The 17180-nt window shown below is 45.0% G+C and overlaps 1 protein-coding gene across 3 annotated transcripts in view; it reads right to left on the reverse strand.

Annotated features, from left to right (window-relative positions):
* Positions 1-17180, reverse strand: part of TMEFF2 (transmembrane protein with EGF like and two follistatin like domains 2) — a 172726-nt gene that overhangs the window by 49406 nt on the left and 106140 nt on the right. The window contains exons 6-7 of one of the 3 annotated variants that reach the window (XR_012154338.2): positions 3915-4573; positions 2892-3541 (exon numbers count right to left, since the gene is read on the reverse strand). The exons of 1 other annotated variant lie outside the window; for it this stretch is intronic. Coding sequence is in view for 1 of the 2 variants with exons in the window: in XM_073306224.2 (XP_073162325.1) it covers position 3541 (1 nt within the window). In the remaining variant the exon portion in view is untranslated. Of the gene's footprint in view, positions 1-2891; positions 3542-3914; positions 4574-17180 lie in introns of those variants that run through there. One more of the 3 variants, XM_073306224.2, reaches the window with a different exon arrangement.

The following is a 17180-nucleotide window of genomic DNA, read 5'->3' on the forward strand; positions in this document are numbered from 1 at the left end:
AGATCCTCAGCTGGCGTGAGCTGGCATGGTGCCGATGAACTCTGTAGAACTATGACCAGCTGTGAATCTGACCCATAATATATCACATTATATATGTACATATTTATTTCAATTTGTGATTATATATAAACATTTATAATATTTATCCCAGACTGTAGGCACCTTTGACATAATTAAAGATACATTGGCATAAAAGATAATGCTATAGCTTCCCTCAGCCTAAAGCCAGAAAATAAAGTAAATAACCAAACCCAGACATATTCTTTTCTCATTTATAAAAGCATCATGCTGGTATCTCCTGAATCTGTATGTTGTATGGCTCATAGGCAATTCAGTGTTAGCATGACCACAGATGGATACTATTTTAACTCTTCCAGGATGCACAGACCAGGACCCACCAACTCAAAGCAGCATCAGACCCTGCCATAACAACAGATGCACAAATCTTTCTCCACTGCTACATTGATCAACACCTACTCTCCCCCAAGATGCCTTTCAAGATCCATGGGTCCTACATATACCTATTACAACACGTGGCACACCTAATCCACCACACTTCAAAAACAACTATGTGGGTAAAACCAGACAATAACTGTGCTCTCAAATGAACTCATACCAAAAAATGATAGAAGACAAAAAACACCCTATCACCTGTGGGTGAACACTTTTCACAGAATGATCACTCCATATCTGACCTCTCAGTCCTCATCCTCAAAGGAAACCTGCACAACACCTTCAAAACATGAGTCTGGGAGCTCAAATTCATAACTTCGCTAGACGCTAAAATTGTGGTCTTAATAAAGATACTGGATTTATGGTTCATTACAACAATCTATAACCCACTAACCCCCTCATTTGTCCTGTGATTGGAGAGATGTTACCTGGCCACTTCACCTCAAATGGTCTTTTATAATGTGTGTTAACTACTTACGCTAAACAATCTGTTCCACCTTGTATTTAGCTATGACACTGATTGTATCTTTCCTAGAAGAGCTCTGTGTGGCTCATTCATCCATAGAAGTCAGTCTGATAAAAGATATTGCCTCACCCACCTTGTCTCTCTAACTCTTCCAGTGTCAGGGAGGAAGCTGTGCACAAGACATAACATTTTCAAAAGGGACCGAGGAGCCAAAGTCTCGTTGACTCTCAATGAAACTAAGAGTATGTCTACACTAGCAGAGTTACAGTGCCGGCAGTTACAGCACTGCTCAGAAGGCGCTGAAGGGAAACCGTTGTTCACACTGCCAGCTGCCTGCGCAATAGCATGTTCACACTTGCGGCACTTGCAGCGGTATTCAGAGTGGTGCACTCTGGGAAGCTATCCCACAGAGCATCTCTTCTTCTTCTGCCACTATGAGTTGTGGGAAGGTGGAGGGAGTCGCGGAGCATCCTGGGTCCTGTCTCAGTGCCTTATGATGCATTGCTTCACATCCCAGCAATCCCTGTGCTTCTGTCTGCATTTGGTGCCATCTTCCAACGGTTTGTGTACTGCGCGCTCTGCCTCTTCGGTCTGCAGGAATGGATCCCGCACTGTTGACCAGTATGCTGCTCTCTCTGACTGACACATCACGAATGGCAGTGGAGTTATTCCTTAAACTACAGAGGCAAGAGGAGTGCAACATTGATCCCGCCACGCATAGTAGTTACAACACGAGATTGCTTATGGCATTCACGAAGGTGCTGACCACAGTGGAACGCCACTTTTGGTCTCGGGAAACAAGCACTGAGTGGTGGAATCACATCGTCATGCACATCTAGGATGAGGAGCAGTGGTTGCAGAACTTTCGGATGAGAAAAGCCACATTCATGGGACTGTGTGATGAGCTCGCACCAGCCCTGCGGTGCAAGGACACGAGAATGAGAACTGCCCTGCAGTTGGAGAAGCACGTGGAGATTGCACTGTGGAAGCTGGCTACTCCAGACTGCTACCGATCGGTCATCAACCAGTTTGGAGCAGGAAAGTCGACTGTTGGACTCATGTTGACGGAAGTGTGCAGGGCCATTAATCGCATCCAGCTCCGAAAGACTGTGACTCTGAGCAACGTGTGTGACATTGTAGATAGCTTTGCACAAATGGGCTTCCCTAATTGCAGAGGGGCGATAGATGGCATGCATATTTCAATTCTGGCACCAGATCACCTAGCCACCGAGTACATTAATCGGAAGGGGTATTTCTCTATGGTTCTCCAGGTGCTTGTGGATCACTGTGGGCGTTTCATGGACATTAATGCAGGCTGGTCTGGAAAGGTGCATGATGCAAGCATCTTTTGGAGCAGTGGCCTGTTCAGGAAGCTGCAAGCAGGGATCTTCTTCCCAGACCAGAAGATCCCTGTGGGGAAGTCGAAATGCCCATTGTGATCCTCGGAGACCCTGCCTACCGCTTAATGCCGTGGCTTATGAAGCCATACATGGGGCACCTTGACAGCAGCAAGAAGCAGCTCAACAACAGGCTGAGCAAGTGCAGAATGACTGTTGAGTGTGCTTTTGGCCATTTAAAGGCCCGCTGGCGATGCCTACTTGGGAGGCTGGACCTGGCTGATGACAATATTCCTATGCTTATAGCTGCGTGCTGTATGCTCCATAATATTTGTGAATGGAAGGGTGAAAGCTTCACTCAGGGCTGGACCACTAAGGCTCAGTGCCTGGAGGCTAAATTTGAACAGCCAGAGACCAGGGATATTAGAGGGGCGCAGCGTCAGGCCATAAGGATCAGGGATGCTTTGAGGCATCAATTTGAAGCTGAAAGCCACTAATATTTATTACTATGCTCGGGAGTGCAGTGCTTGTAATGCTGGGAGGTGATTGTGCAGACGATGCACTAGGAAGGTTTAAGAAAATTGCCTGTTGCTTTGCAGGGCTCTGTTTGTTTTCAATTAATAGAATAAAGACTGTTTTCAAACCAACACAATTCTTTTATTAAAAAACAACAACCAGAAGAGAGAGAGAGACAAACAAACACATGAACACTGAGTGGGATGGGGGAAGGGAGGGTCCAAGGAATAGGTGGGGTCCAGGGATCATATCCAACCTTCTTCTTTGGAGTACAGTGCAGCAGGTACTGTACTTCAGTAGGGCTAAACTGCAGAGGGATGGGTGTTGAGTGCAGTGGGTGGTGGGAGTCCGCAGTGCTGGACTATGAAGAGAGTGGGAAAACGTGGGTACAGACTGGAGCCAGGAGGTTCACAAGAGTGTGTTGATGGTGTCTGGGGGGTGCACAGGGAAGAGTGTTGTGAGAGTGGCTGCAGGGGAGGGCGGGCATGGAGCTCCTCAGTTTGCAGTGCTAGTAGCGCCTGGAGCATGTTCGCTTGGCACTCCGTAACGTTTAAGAGCTGCTCCGTGGCTTTGTTCTGGCATGCCGCGTTCTCCTTTCGGTCCCTCTTCTCGCTGTCCTCACACTCCTTCTATTCTTGTTTTTCAGCCGCAGCGTGCATTATGACCTCACACAGAAACTCCTCCTTAGTTCTTCTTGGCCGCTTTCAAAGTCTGCGCAGCCATTCTGACGCTGATAACAAAGAGGGATGCTGGGCTCCCAAGGTCATATCTGTGAAGACAAAATGCAACCTTTTACAGAAGCAGACCAGTGATTCAGTGAATTAAAACACAGCCACTATTCACATACCTGTCACTAACTGGCTGACCTCAGGCAAGCACACATGAGTCACAAGACCCCCAAAACGGTGAGCAGCTGCTCTGCCAAAGAACCTGCTGCAGCAGATTCCCAGTATCTTCTTAATTTTTTCATGGAGATCTCTGAGGCAGATTCCCGTGAAGTGAGGGAGTCCGTCAACACCCTGTTCCGCTGCTCAGACTAGGCATGTGGTGGTACGCACATCATACAGACACAAGCCTGCTTTCTGCAACCCTCCTGCCCCCAACAACTCACTTCAGCGATTCCCAAAATCAAAGCCACTTACCAGGAGCCTCCTCTCTTGTTTGTGCTTTGCCAAGATCTGACAGCTGTGACTGGCTAGCCTCCTCAGGGGTAGGGAAGAGCTCCTGGCTGCATGCATCTCTGACCTCCGAGTTGTCCTCTGACTCTGGGTCCCCCTCCCCCTCCACATCCTTGTCCAAGATTTCCTCCTCCTGGCTTGGTCCACTCTTGACTAGCACGCAAGCCAATGAAGTATCCACAGTGGACTTCACAGTGGAGGTGGGGTTGCCACCGAGTATCATGTCCAGCTCTTTGTAGAACTGGCAGCTCATGGGCGCAGCACTGGAGCGGTGGTTTGCCTCCCGCGCCTTGTGGTAGGCGTTCCACAGCTCCTTCGCTTTGATCCTGCACTGCAATGTGTCCCGGTCATGGCCCCTTTCTGTCACGCATCGTGAAATCTGTCCACAAGTATCATAAGTCCTATAGCTGGAATGCACCTGGGACTGCACGGCCTCCTCTCCCGAAATGCTGATGAGGTCCAGCAGCTCGGCATTACTCCAGGTGGGGGACTGCCTGGTGTGTGGAGCAGGCATGGTGACCTGGAAAGATGCACTGAGACCACTGCAAGCATCACGGAGCAAACAGGAAGGGGACTTTCAAAATTCCCAAGGAATTTACGGGGTCAGGATGATGGTTGGTCACCTGAGGGCAGAACAGTAGAGTTCAAACCGATGACCAAAGAGGCAAGAACAGACATTGTGGGACACCTCCTGGAGGCCAACTGCAGCTCTGTAATCGACCAGGGTGTCTACACTGGTGACCGCAGCGCTGTACCCCCAGCGCAGAAAGCTCTACACCTCTCCTTGGGGTGGTTTTTTTACAGCACTGCAACTGTGCAGTTTCTGCGCACTAAGTGGCTTGGCAGTCTGTACACCTTGGGAGTTACAATGCAGAAAGCTGCTTTCCTGTGCAGAAACTTGCCAGTGTACACAAGGCCTAAGCTCCAATAGTGCCTAAATCACTTCTGAAAATGGCATTTAAGAGACTAAGGGCAAATCTACACTTAAAACGCTGCACTGGTGCAGCTGCACCGACCTAGTGCTTTAACAAAGGTGCTCTAAGCTGACGAGAGAGAGCTCTCCAATCAGCGTAGTTAATTCACCTCCCCGAGAGGCAGCAGCTAGGTCAGCGGGAGAAGCTCTTTTGTTGACATAGTGCTGTCTACATTGGGGGGGGAGGGTTACGTCGGTATAGCTACTTCACTCACACCCCTGGACTTTTCACACCCCTGAGCAAGGTAATTATACTGATATAGGTCTGTTGTGTAGAGCAGACCTCAGTTATTTAGGCACTTCTGAAAAATGTATCCAAAATCTTTTTTCACTAGTTACAATCAATCTCAGGAAACATGTCAGAACAGCTCGTGACACATTTTTGAGGCTTGGTTTGGTTTTGTCACATGATCTGTCACACAGTATTGGTCATAGCTCCCTATTTAGCTGAACCTGCCATGTGGTTCAGGAGAGTCAGCATCTTGACTTTTCTGAGTGGCAGTGTGTCCTGCCTCTGAGCCAATCAAAACACCGACTGCCGATTTCCTAGTATTTAAGGTTCTAAGGCGCACACTAATTACTAGGACACCCCGAGGAATAGCCTCGTTAGAAGCAGGTCTGTTGCTTTGTGATGACAGATGTCTACTGTCTTTGTCTGTTTATTGAGGCCACACTTTAACTGGCTACTGCCTTCTTGAATCCCTTCATTTATATAGCCTAGGAATTGCCTTCATTTTCCACTACTTCCAATTTTAATAAGTCTCACATTTATTATTAGTAAACCATGTTAGAAGGGAGACACAGCTCCATGAGAATGATCAGGGTTCTCTTCTGATCTGACTTCAGTGGGAGTTCAGTGCATTGAAGAGTTGCAGACTGAGCTCAAAATGGAGATAGTCAAGCACATTAGTAACAGAGGTCGTTGCCAGAGGTGAAAGTAAGCCGGTCCGGTCCTGTGTACCAGTAAGAAAGCTGGTACACAGCCGACCGTACTGGCAGGGCCACTGATGTGAGGGGGAGGGCAGCTGCCCCAGGGCCCTGGAGCTCCAGGCTCCCGGCCGCCGCTGCTACCGTGCCACTGGCCGGTGCCCCGGGCCCTTTAAATTGCCTCTGGAGCCCTGGGCGGCGCAGGCCGGGCAGCTCTGAAGGGCTGGGTGGGGGAGTCTGGCCCCAGCCCCGCCCCGGGGCCCCAGAGCGGCTCCCCTTCCTGCCACCTTGCCCAGGACCCTGGCTGCCCTGCGTACCGGTAAGTCCCTGAAGTTACTTTCACCCCTGGTGGCTGCACATTCGGAAATGAAATGGGCAGTTCTCCAAATAAGGTATCTTAATTAAGGGTCTGTAGCCAGACACATGGGGGCCAGCTCAGAGCTGCAGCCAGGTTTCCCCAACATTTGTTAACTTCCAACTCAAGAAGTTCTGTATGTGGATCTTAGAGAGCTGCCGCCGCCGTCAGGTCTAATTAACCAGACTTGAACAGTAAGAACAGGCTCTCAAGGAAGCAATTGTGAGAGAGAGACAGAGACCAGCGTGCAGTTTGATCACAGAGTGCAACTGCTGAATTTGAAAGGAGGGATTCATCTGACATATCAACTCCGCATCAAGACAAACATATGGACATGGAACCTCTGAGATATTAATATAGAGGGGAATCAGAAGGAATCAGCTGAGTCACTGCTCAGCCACAGAAGTCAGGAGGAGGCCCACTTCTCTCCAGTATTCTTCCCCAGGGCAAGCACCTCCACTGTTCAAAGACAGAGCAGCAGCATCCCAAGCACAGGACTGCTGTTTGTTTCCTTTGCTTCTCTTGTCTCATGACCATCACTGATGTCATGATGCTTGTCAGCAGCAGCAAAGGCATGCTGATAGTCCTGTGACTGCATACAATACACAGATGAGCTTCAGTAATGCCTACAGAAACAACAGTGGGATTCTGCTTGCGGACTATGCCAATGGTCTAACCCTGCAGCTGCCGTAGCTCTTCTGAGTATGTGATTGTGACTATACTGTCCTCTAAACTTTTCCTGCTCTTTTGATCCTCCTGCCTCTGATACAGAGTGATGCTACTGAGTCTTTATCTCCTGCCTACCAGCAGGGCCTAAATCCCATAATGCCGACCTCACAGTTCTCATCTTGCAAAGTTAAGGTCATGACAATGCTGCCACAATTTCCTGGCACCCTCATTCATTAACTTTTACACCCCATTCCAAGTCAATCCACCTCACACTCACCACAGAGATGGGGACCACCTGCCAGACTATTGAGAGTGTACGTGTGGGTGCCCAATGTGACAGCGTTGGTGGAAGAAACTTGGACACAAACAGAGGCTATGTCTACACTAGAGACCTTACAGTGGCACAGCTGTACTGATGCAGTTTGTGCCTCTGTAAGATCTCCCGTGTTGACAGGAGATCTCTCACCCGACAACATAATTAACCACCCCCAACGAGTGGCAGTAGCTATGTCGGAGGGAGAACATCTCCCACCAACACAGTGTTGTGCACACTAACATTTATGCCTGGGAAACTTGTGAATGTGCCGTTTCCAAGGAGTAGATAGTACATGTGATCTGTTGCACAAACTGAAGTTGAAGTAATAGAGCAGTGACGAACCTGCTCCTCATTACTCTCCTTGGTTTGTGCCTGAGACAATGGTCTCAATAGAGATTTTCTTTTCAGACTCCCATTACTCAAAAAAGGGCAAAATTGAGTCTCCTGAAATTTTCCTAAAATGTTCACAATGTGTGGAACTCTTCAGCCCCAAAGGAGGGAAAGGATGAAAATACAGGATTATAAATGAAATGATTTTGTAACCTTAACTATAGAATTCGCTGTTAAGTGAACAAAACAATTAATCTAAAGCTCATTATTTACATTTTACTTTTCTTGCTGAAATATTATACATAAAATAGCTTGAAAAAAGATTGCATTCAGTTACATACATACAAGTCCTGATTTCCTCAGACACTAGTGTAAATCAGGAGCTAAGCCAGTGTCAGTAAGTAGAAATTCTGTCTTGTATCTGAACGGTACTAATGTACATATAAAAAGAAAAAATTGGTCAATTTCATAAAAACTTTCTTATCATATAATAGGAACATTTTACTCGACTAAAATATTTACTTCCCCAGTAAAAAATACACATCTTAGGAAGGTCTTGCTCCTTTTAGTAAATTCTAACTCATTCTAGGAACTATTTACTGCTGAAGTAATCTGGATTTTTTCCACACAGCTCCTCTATTTGCATTTCAGACGGTACACAATGAACCATATGTTCCCTGTGGTAATAACAATTCAGACAGAGCTTAAATTCTCCAGCTTTTCATATAAAAATGGAGTATAGGTTAGTATACCTTCGGACTTCAAGTCCAGAGAAAATAAAGTTCATGAGAAAATGATGAAAAACAGGGATATGCTATAGGGAAGGACTATTTGACTACATATAAAATTTCCAAAAATGCCCAGGTGACTTAGGAGCCTATGTTCCATTTTTATAAATGGCCTAGTGATGTAGAAGCCAGAATTTTGAAGGTGTTTAGGGACCCAAAGATATAGATAGGTGCCTAGTAAGATTTTCAAAAGTGCCTAGATACCTAACTCCTATTGAAATCAACTGTAGGTCCTCTTTAATTTATGGTATTCCTTTTACTATGTAAATGGTAACATTCTACTACTACACATTTTAAACCAGAGAAACATGTAGATTCCCAACTATTTCACTGGGACCAAGCCCAAAAAGTCAAGAATAGTTTAAGAGAATTCTGAAATACAGAGGAAAGGGACCTTTGTTCTAGTAGAGATATCTTATCTAATCTATGTATATACATCCACACACACTGCATCATTATATATAATATTGCTCAGTAATATAAAAAACAAAAGTATTAATGTCACTTTGCATATTCAGGGATAGATTAAGGAATGGGTGCTGGGGCCATAGATGAAGATGATTTAGCTTCCTGATGCAACATACATGCTAAATGAGACCCAGCTCTATTAAAAAATATTGAGACAATTCTGAAGTCCTTGCTGGAACAAAACTCCCAATGAAGTCAATGGGAATTCTGCCTGAGAAAGATCTAAGTATAAACTTCAGGACTTGAACCTTTGTGTGAGGGCCAAGGTGCCGTACGTATAAAGTCCTGGGCCATGGCACTTTTCCACTTTCATTGGTCCTACAATGCCCATATTTCATATCCTATCCAAATGCTTTTCTTCTCTCGCACTGGATCTGTAACACTTGATTTTTCAGGCTCCAAACTGGCCAACTTTTGTTTCTCTCTCCCAAGGGAAAATCAAATTGGTCCAATCCATTTCAATGGTGGCTGTATCTGTCTCAAGACCTTTTAACAGGATTCTCAAGGTTTCCCTGCGCTTCCTCTGTTTGAGGCTGAGAGGAATGCCTATTGCTGTGTAAGGAAGTTACTGAATGGCTGTGCGTCTAACCGCAGACCATGCCAATACAGCAGTTTCCCAGTCCCCAAGGCACTTCAGGATGTCTCTAATTTTAAGTAATTTGATCATTTGACCATTTTATCATCATGGCTATGACTTCCAATTATAGCTATATCAATAAATCTATTTCATTTCTGTACTACTAATTATAGTGTTGAGGAAAACGTGGTAATATAAAGGCTGACTGTGCTTTCCTCCGGCTCAAGAAGCCATGAGAAGGTCAATGATCTCTCCCAGGGCTCACTGGGTGAAACTCTACCCAAGAGCACACATCAAGTACATGCGCAACATTTAAATATGCCTTCTGCGGTAAGAAAAACAGCTTTAAAACCAGCTGTGGGAAAGGTGCAATTCCAAGATGGCAGCTGATATTATATGGGCTTTGTGAAGAAATAAGAAATCCTCAACTCAGTCTATGGATCCACAACACTTTTCAAGTGAAGGTCTCATACTTCAGAAGATTAAAAATAGTTTACAGTGTCAGCTATTTTGCAAACACTGCTTACTTTGTCCCTGTCTAATCTTCTGGGTCAGTGCCATGTTTTCTGATGAATTCTACTTTTTGATAGGCTTATTTTATTTCCCTTCCTATCATTATATCTAGCTGCAGCTTGACACCCAGCATTTCATTTAATTATTTTACTTTTGTTGGATGGTATAATTGGGTGATCGCTAAAGCAAAAAACTAACAGAACTGCCAAGCTGAAGCGATTTCTGACCAGTCAGCGAGATTTTGGACTAAGCTCTTAAGCAGCCCAGAGTTTTGATGTTGCAATCACCACATTGTGAGGACATAAAGTCAGCCAAAAGCTACTTTAGGAGGAAGTCCATGGTTGCAAGTGATGTTGGGTAATGTAGAGGAGAAGCCCACTGGATTATATGTGGGAGACTAGTAATAGCTTGAGGCAGGCATGATGCTGGTAAGCTCGATACAAGCTTCCCTATGCAGTTATACCTACACAGCTTGCTTCTGAGCTGAAAGGTGACAGCTCCATTCCTGAATCTCTCTGAGGTCAGCACTAACCATTGTATCAAATTGCCACTATTGGATATGGATGAATTTAGGATGCTAATTGCCAAACTAATTTTCTATCTGTGAAATTTGACACCCCACCAAGAAATGAAAGGCATTGGCAAGGGTGATGGCCCCTGACTTCCCCTTTCAAACTTTTGTAGATACAGCCCTCCTCATTAAATTAAATATTATTTATTGGGCACTGAGAAAGTCCTTGCCTGTGTAACGAACAGGGAGAAGGCCGCAATGGAACGGATCAATGGCCATGGAGGACTGTCACTGAAAGGCACTATGGTGGAAGTATAGTTTAAGGAGGGGTATGAATAAAGAGAGGGCAGTAGTTTGTCCAGAAGGAACAGGAGACTTGTCTATTTTAATTTCTCCCTTTACTATATGGGACTATAGCATAATCATAAGAGGGACACATGGATGATAAACGTGAACTGTGCCTTACACCTGTGTAAGGAACTGCACTCTGAAGGCAAATATTTGGACTTTGCTTTCAACAACATCATATTAAGGAATAATGAAAATTTGCTGGACAATTTCTCTGTGTAGCAAAAAGAAGGCTCTTTATGCAGCTTTGATGAGGAGGATGCAAGAAAAGGAGGAAAATACTGTTAAAATAGAGTCGGTTCTGGAGTATTTTATTCAGCATGAGCATGCAGTGACGCTTCACTATTCAACACACTTTAGATAGCCCTTCCTTACTTTAGAAATCTGAGAGCATGTTGATACTACTTCTGTTTATTAAAGATTCATATTTAGACTACATTGATCATTGGTCATTTGCTTCTGGAACCGAAGTATCAGAAAAATTCTATTTCAGATACTTGAAAATGGTACTTAATGAAAATGACTAATGCCCTGTGCTTAGCTGATTATGCAATAAATCTGCCACAAAGAGAAATTGTTGTCAATCAAGAATCAAGGCATATAACTGAACCGGCAAGGATGCAGGAACTAGAGATATGTAAATATAAATGTGTTATTATTTTTGCCAGCAAAAATTATGATATTTGATTGCATGTGCTAATTTAGGCAAGGGTAAAATCTTGTCATCTCTATCTAGGAACACATTATTTTACAGCTGAAATTCCATCTTGGAATAAATTTAAATTTTCATGTATTTTCTCCAGGCAAAAGATATTTCATGCAGATAACACTTTTTACTCCCCTAAGTCTTCACTGGCAAAACTTTTCTTCAATTTTGCAGAAAACATTGAAAAAAACAATCACAAATTGATTTATTTTTCATAAAACAGCAAAACCTCAATTTTTCCATTACTGGGCAAAATTTATTTTACACTGCTTTAACTAAAACACATTGGCCAGAAACTCAGTTTTCTGATTTGAATGGTAGCATTTCCATACAAAAGAGAGCCCTCTGAATGTGCATATAATTTACATCTAAAACTACCATAGCAGTATATTCTGGCATAAAGATGCCAGTGATTAATGCAAAATGCCTTCTATTTCATTTTGATTCCTGCAACTCTTTTCTTTTTGGTACATGGGCGTCTTTGTTAACACTACTGCAGGAACATTGAAATACTAGCGCTATTAAAACAAACATCTGTTTCCTAGTCCAAAAGAATATATGTATTCTGCAGTAAATCAGGATGATGCATGCTTACTGTAGCCCTGGTTAACACTATACATTGCAAGTGAATTGCTCATTTTATAGTGGCACGTGTCTGTATCAGGGTACAGGTAGGGATGCTCATTTACACAAGCAGCTCTACACCTCCTGACAGTGGAACAGGTATAGGTGCCCTAGGCTACTTTACCCTTTCTAATCTACCCAATAGCAGCCATCCTCAAGATGAGCTGGCCTTGTCTGCAGCGGAGTTATGTTGGTTATTGGGGTTTACATGTACACCAGCTTCAGGATTTGTCCCAAGAACAGCACTTATCCAGCAGCTGTGATGGATCCGCTAAGCAGGGAACTATGAATCCCATCAGTGCCCTCCCCACTGCATATCCCCTTCCTGCTAAGGGGAAAGGTCCGAACCAGGAAGTGGGCTAGACTCTGTTGAGGAAGCAGCACCTACATGGCAAGCCAGGCCCTGCAGAGAATCTGGGTGCAGGGGTCACATGGAGAGGCAGGAGGTGCTGAAAAGATTCCCCAGAACTGAATGTAGAACAGGCTGTGACTGCCAAATGTTACAGCCTGGTGCAAATCTGTGTGGGCTTACGGGGAAATCACAGCAGTGGGGCAGGGAGCCAGTGTAGAGGAGCCCGAGTAAGACCACTAACTGAGGCTGGCTTGGAAACCCGCAAGCTCCTATTTGCTTGAATAGAGACTCAACTGGAGAGGACACCTCAGGCGTTAGGCCTGAATAGCCCTGACTCTCAGTTGGGCTGCCCTCAGGGACCGAAACGAGAATCGCTATTTGTTCACTTTGAACTGTAGCTGTTTAAACCTCTGCACCTAGGGCATTTGCAACCCTTCCCTCTTCCTGCCAGCCCTGGTAAAAAGTTTGACTTAGCCTCGTGTCTGAATGGTTATTAGTACCCACCAGGACTAACACCTTCAAGGCCTAGCTGCTGAAGCACTGACGGTACTTTCCTCCGAGTCATAGTACACCTGGCATGCTAGTGGCACCCTAAGCATTGGGGTTCTCCATTATTGAGCAGGCTCGGTATTTATACAGCTTTCATCTACAGATCTCAGAGCACTTAATAAACAGTTAATTAACTAAGCCTCAATATGTCCCTGAGAGGTCTGTATGATTACTTATTATGCCCATTTTAGAGAGAGGTAAACTGTGGGACACAGACATTTGTGGTCTCACCCAAAGACCGTAGAAGTCAATACAGGGCTTTGGTGACTCATGAACTAAACCACTTCAGAGTCAGGAATACCACCCAAGAGTCTGGCTCATAAATGTTGTTCCTGACACTAGACAATATTGTCTGCCAGCTTACATACTCAGGTGACTTTAAAATTTTTTTGCACTATTTTCAAGCAATACTCCAAGATTTGCTTATGCTAAGAAATATATTGAAATCCCACTGTATCTTTTTAAGCTATATAATGGAGAGACTTAAAAGATATAGATGCTCCATGTCCAACAGAACAAACTTTGCTTTATTTTCCAGGCTTATGAAAAACATTGCAAAATAACATAAAATATATATTTTATAATGCCAGCATAAAAACAGCATTTGAAATTTGTTTCCAGGGTAGAGCTTTCTCCTCTTCTGCAAGATCATGAGTAAAAACAACAAAATGACTCATTTCAAATGCCTTTTTATTTTATTTATTTATTTATTTATTTTTCTTTTTGTCTTGTAGAGGCCTGTGCCAGTGGTAAGCAGTTCAGAACATCAGATTTTTGCAGTAGCTTCCCGTGATGTTTTACCTGTTTCCACTGTTCAAATGTTTGTCTTCATTAAGACTAAAAGGAGAAAAGCTTGATTCCTTAAGGGTGCAGCTACATTTCTGCATGGCATTTCAATTGCATGCTGTTATTCAAACAATTAGAAATCACACACACCATGAAAGGAATTTTCAGGACACTGCACAGAGACTGTTATTTTTATATAGTACATAATGAAAATGATTTGAAGGACCCCAAAGCATCGTAACAGAAAGAAGCACTGAATAATCAAGTGATTTTTTTGACCGCAATAGACCAAAATGCTGTTTACTGGACATATGTCAAGCTAAAATGCACTAAAATGGTGAATATATTTATTGCTACCCTGCCTTGCATATCAAAGGCAATGTAATAGAGAAGTACGGCTGTAGTACAGCGCCAGGAGCTGGAATAATAACTGTACAGCTGCCATGCTTCTGCTTTTTAATAGCAGGAAGTCTCTGGCAACTTTACGAAAAATGTATGGATTTTAAAAAAATAATTAATTATTGCAGCCTTGCATAGGTTATTTAGAAAGTGTCTGAGGCCTGATTTTGCGCACACATACACAAACTATTCTCATGTGAATAATTACATTTAAATCACAAGTTAGCTTCATTAATGGAGCTACCCCGATTTATACCAGCTGAGGATATGGCCCCACATACTTGTGTTTTTGCAGGACCGGGCTCTAGTACAGACAGCTAATGAGAACTATATAGGTAATCCACTATACAAGACACTGAAAACTGATCCCTAATTCTCATTTCATTTGTTTTGTAATGTTCTTTATCACGTTTTCAAACAAACAACCAAAAAAAACCCGCTTGCATTAAATCTTCGCCTTTGCTTCCCTCTTATAATTCAAAGTCCCATTAGAAAGCCTGCCTGCCCCGGCCTGCTCTTCTCCACCCCCACGGGGGGCAGGGTAAAGAAGCTTGGTCCTGCTGGCTGTTGCTGCAGGGCAGGCAAGGTCCCCCCTCCCTCGCCTCTTCCCCCGCCGCGAGGCAGGGGAAGAAGTGGAGCCGCAGCACACTCACTGCTCCGGGGAGGAGGTGGAGAAGAGGTGGGGACGGAGCCTTGGGGAAGAGAGGTGGAATCAGGGCATATCCCCTCCATCCTCCTGCCATGAGCCGCTTTGGGCAGGGGGCTGGGAGCACCCCCACATGACCCCAGCCCACACCCCCAGCCCTCTGCCCTGACCCCTACACCCCATGCCCTGACTCCTGCACCCTCCTCACACACCCCCAGCCCCCTGCCCTGACTCCTGCACCCCCCCACATACCCAGCCCCCACACACCCAATGCCCTGACTCTTACACCCCCCACATTCTCACCGCCACCCTGAGCACCAAATGGGAGCTCCTGCACCCACCCCCCCATTCCCACCTGCACCCTCGCAGCAAATGGGAGCTGCCCAGGTAAGCACTCAACACCCAAACCTCCTGCCCCAACCCTGAGCCCCCTCCCTCATTCTAGCTCCTAGCCAGACCCTACACCCCAACCCCAGCCTGCTCCTTCACCCCCAGCCCTCTGCTCAGTGCACTCCCATCCTCAGCTCAGTGCAGAGAGAGAGAGAGAGAGAGGAAGAGAATGGGCTAGAACCAGGTAGAAGGTAGGTACCCACTGTAAGTGGGCAGGGCCAGGATCCCAGACTAACAGCGGGCTGAGTGGGGCCGGCAGCCGGGACCCTGGCTGGCAGGAGCCGGCGGACAGAACCCCAGACTGGCAGCGGGATGAGTGGCAGCGGGCTGAGCTGCTCAGCCCACTGCCGGTCTGTGGTCCTGGCCGCTGGCCCCACTTAGCCTGCTGCCAGTCTGGGGTTCTGGCTGCCGGCCCCTTGCCAGCCGGGGTTCCAGCTGCAGGCCCTGCTCAGCCTGCTGCCGGCCTAGGTGAATGGAAACCCAGGCTGGCAGTGGGCTGAGCGGGCTGGTGGCGTAAGATCAGTATTTTAATTTAATTTTAAATGAAACATTTTGAAAACCTTGTTTACTTTACATACGACAATAGTTTAGTTATACAATATATAGACATAGAGAGAGACCGTCTAAAAAACCTTAAAATGTATTACTGGCACACGAAACCTTAAATTAAAGTGAATAAATGAAAGACTTGGCACACCACTTCTGAAAGGCTGCCGACCCCTGGTATACTGGATTGTATGTTAACACCTTAAGGGCACAATAAAGGTCTCATTTTATTTTTTAAAATATTGTTCCACTTTAAAGTGAACTGACAAAGTTGCGTAAAACAGCCTGTGCTGAACTGGGGACATACAGTACACATGGAGAAACCAGATAACTACATAGCTCATGATAGGTTTTTGAAAAGGAATGGCAAAACTAAATAAATCTGTATACTAATTTGGTAGGAATAAGAACAGTCAAATTACATGCACATCCTAAATTCAAGTATGAGCAAGTACGTGGTGTATGAAGCACAGAGAATAAAAAATGCATTTGTACGTTTTGCCTACACTTCATGTGTCCTTCACATTGCTGCAGTCTGTGTTAAAGCACTAGCAACATTCTGCATAAACATTCAAAATTGTCCTTTATCGCATGGATCTTTTATTGCTGTGTGCGCCTCGGACTGCTAGGACATTTGCTCATTGTATTTTGAATCCAATTAAGTAACATGAACCATTGCAGTTAGTCACCATGTTTCATATTAATTTGCAACATACAATAGAGTAAAAAGAAAAAAGTACCTAATTGTATGAAGTGACTTGTCATTTAGGCCTGCAAATGGTCGCAGGCTTTCAAAGGTTAGGTTTGCTCACAGAGTGCTGTAGCACCGAAAAGGTGGGAGTCAAAGGTAAAGTTTTGTTTTGTTCTTTCATGTAACCACTTTGCCTTTCCATCTAGGAGAAAAGCATTACGGCACTCCATGGGAGTTGAGGTCTGAAATATCTGCAGGGAGGCCAGTTTGCCCGCTCCCATAAAACCTGTGGGAAGGGGTTAAGTGGAAGGAAATCTCTGTAAGGATCTTTTCGTAGAGTTCATCCCTGGTTGCTCCATGAATGTGGGAGCGCCCCATAAATTAATCAGTGGAGCTTGTCCTCTAAATGTCCTCCTTACAGTTCCAAGGGGAACTGCAAGAGGCCATGTACACTGGCTCTGGGTCCTGGTCTGCCCTCCCTTTCTGGCTGCCCTGGGCACACCCCTTGAAGGGGGATTCAGCACTGCTGTAGAACAGCTTTGCTCTATTTCTTTTTTCCTATGCAGTGTTGTCATAGCTGTGTTGGTCCAAGTATATTACAGAGTCAATGTGGTAAGGTAATATCTTTTATTGGGTATTGGTGAGAGAGACAAGCTTTTGAGCTTACGCAGAGACCTGAAGAAGAGCTCTGTGTAAGATCAAACAGTAAGATATTACCTCACCCACCTTGTTTCTTGCTTTTCCCTGGTAATCTCCCTGGATTGCA

This window comes from Lepidochelys kempii, chromosome 11 (genome assembly GCF_965140285.1).
Source record: "Lepidochelys kempii isolate rLepKem1 chromosome 11, rLepKem1.hap1, whole genome shotgun sequence".
In the NCBI taxonomy this organism is placed as follows: domain Eukaryota; kingdom Metazoa; phylum Chordata; order Testudines; family Cheloniidae; genus Lepidochelys; species Lepidochelys kempii.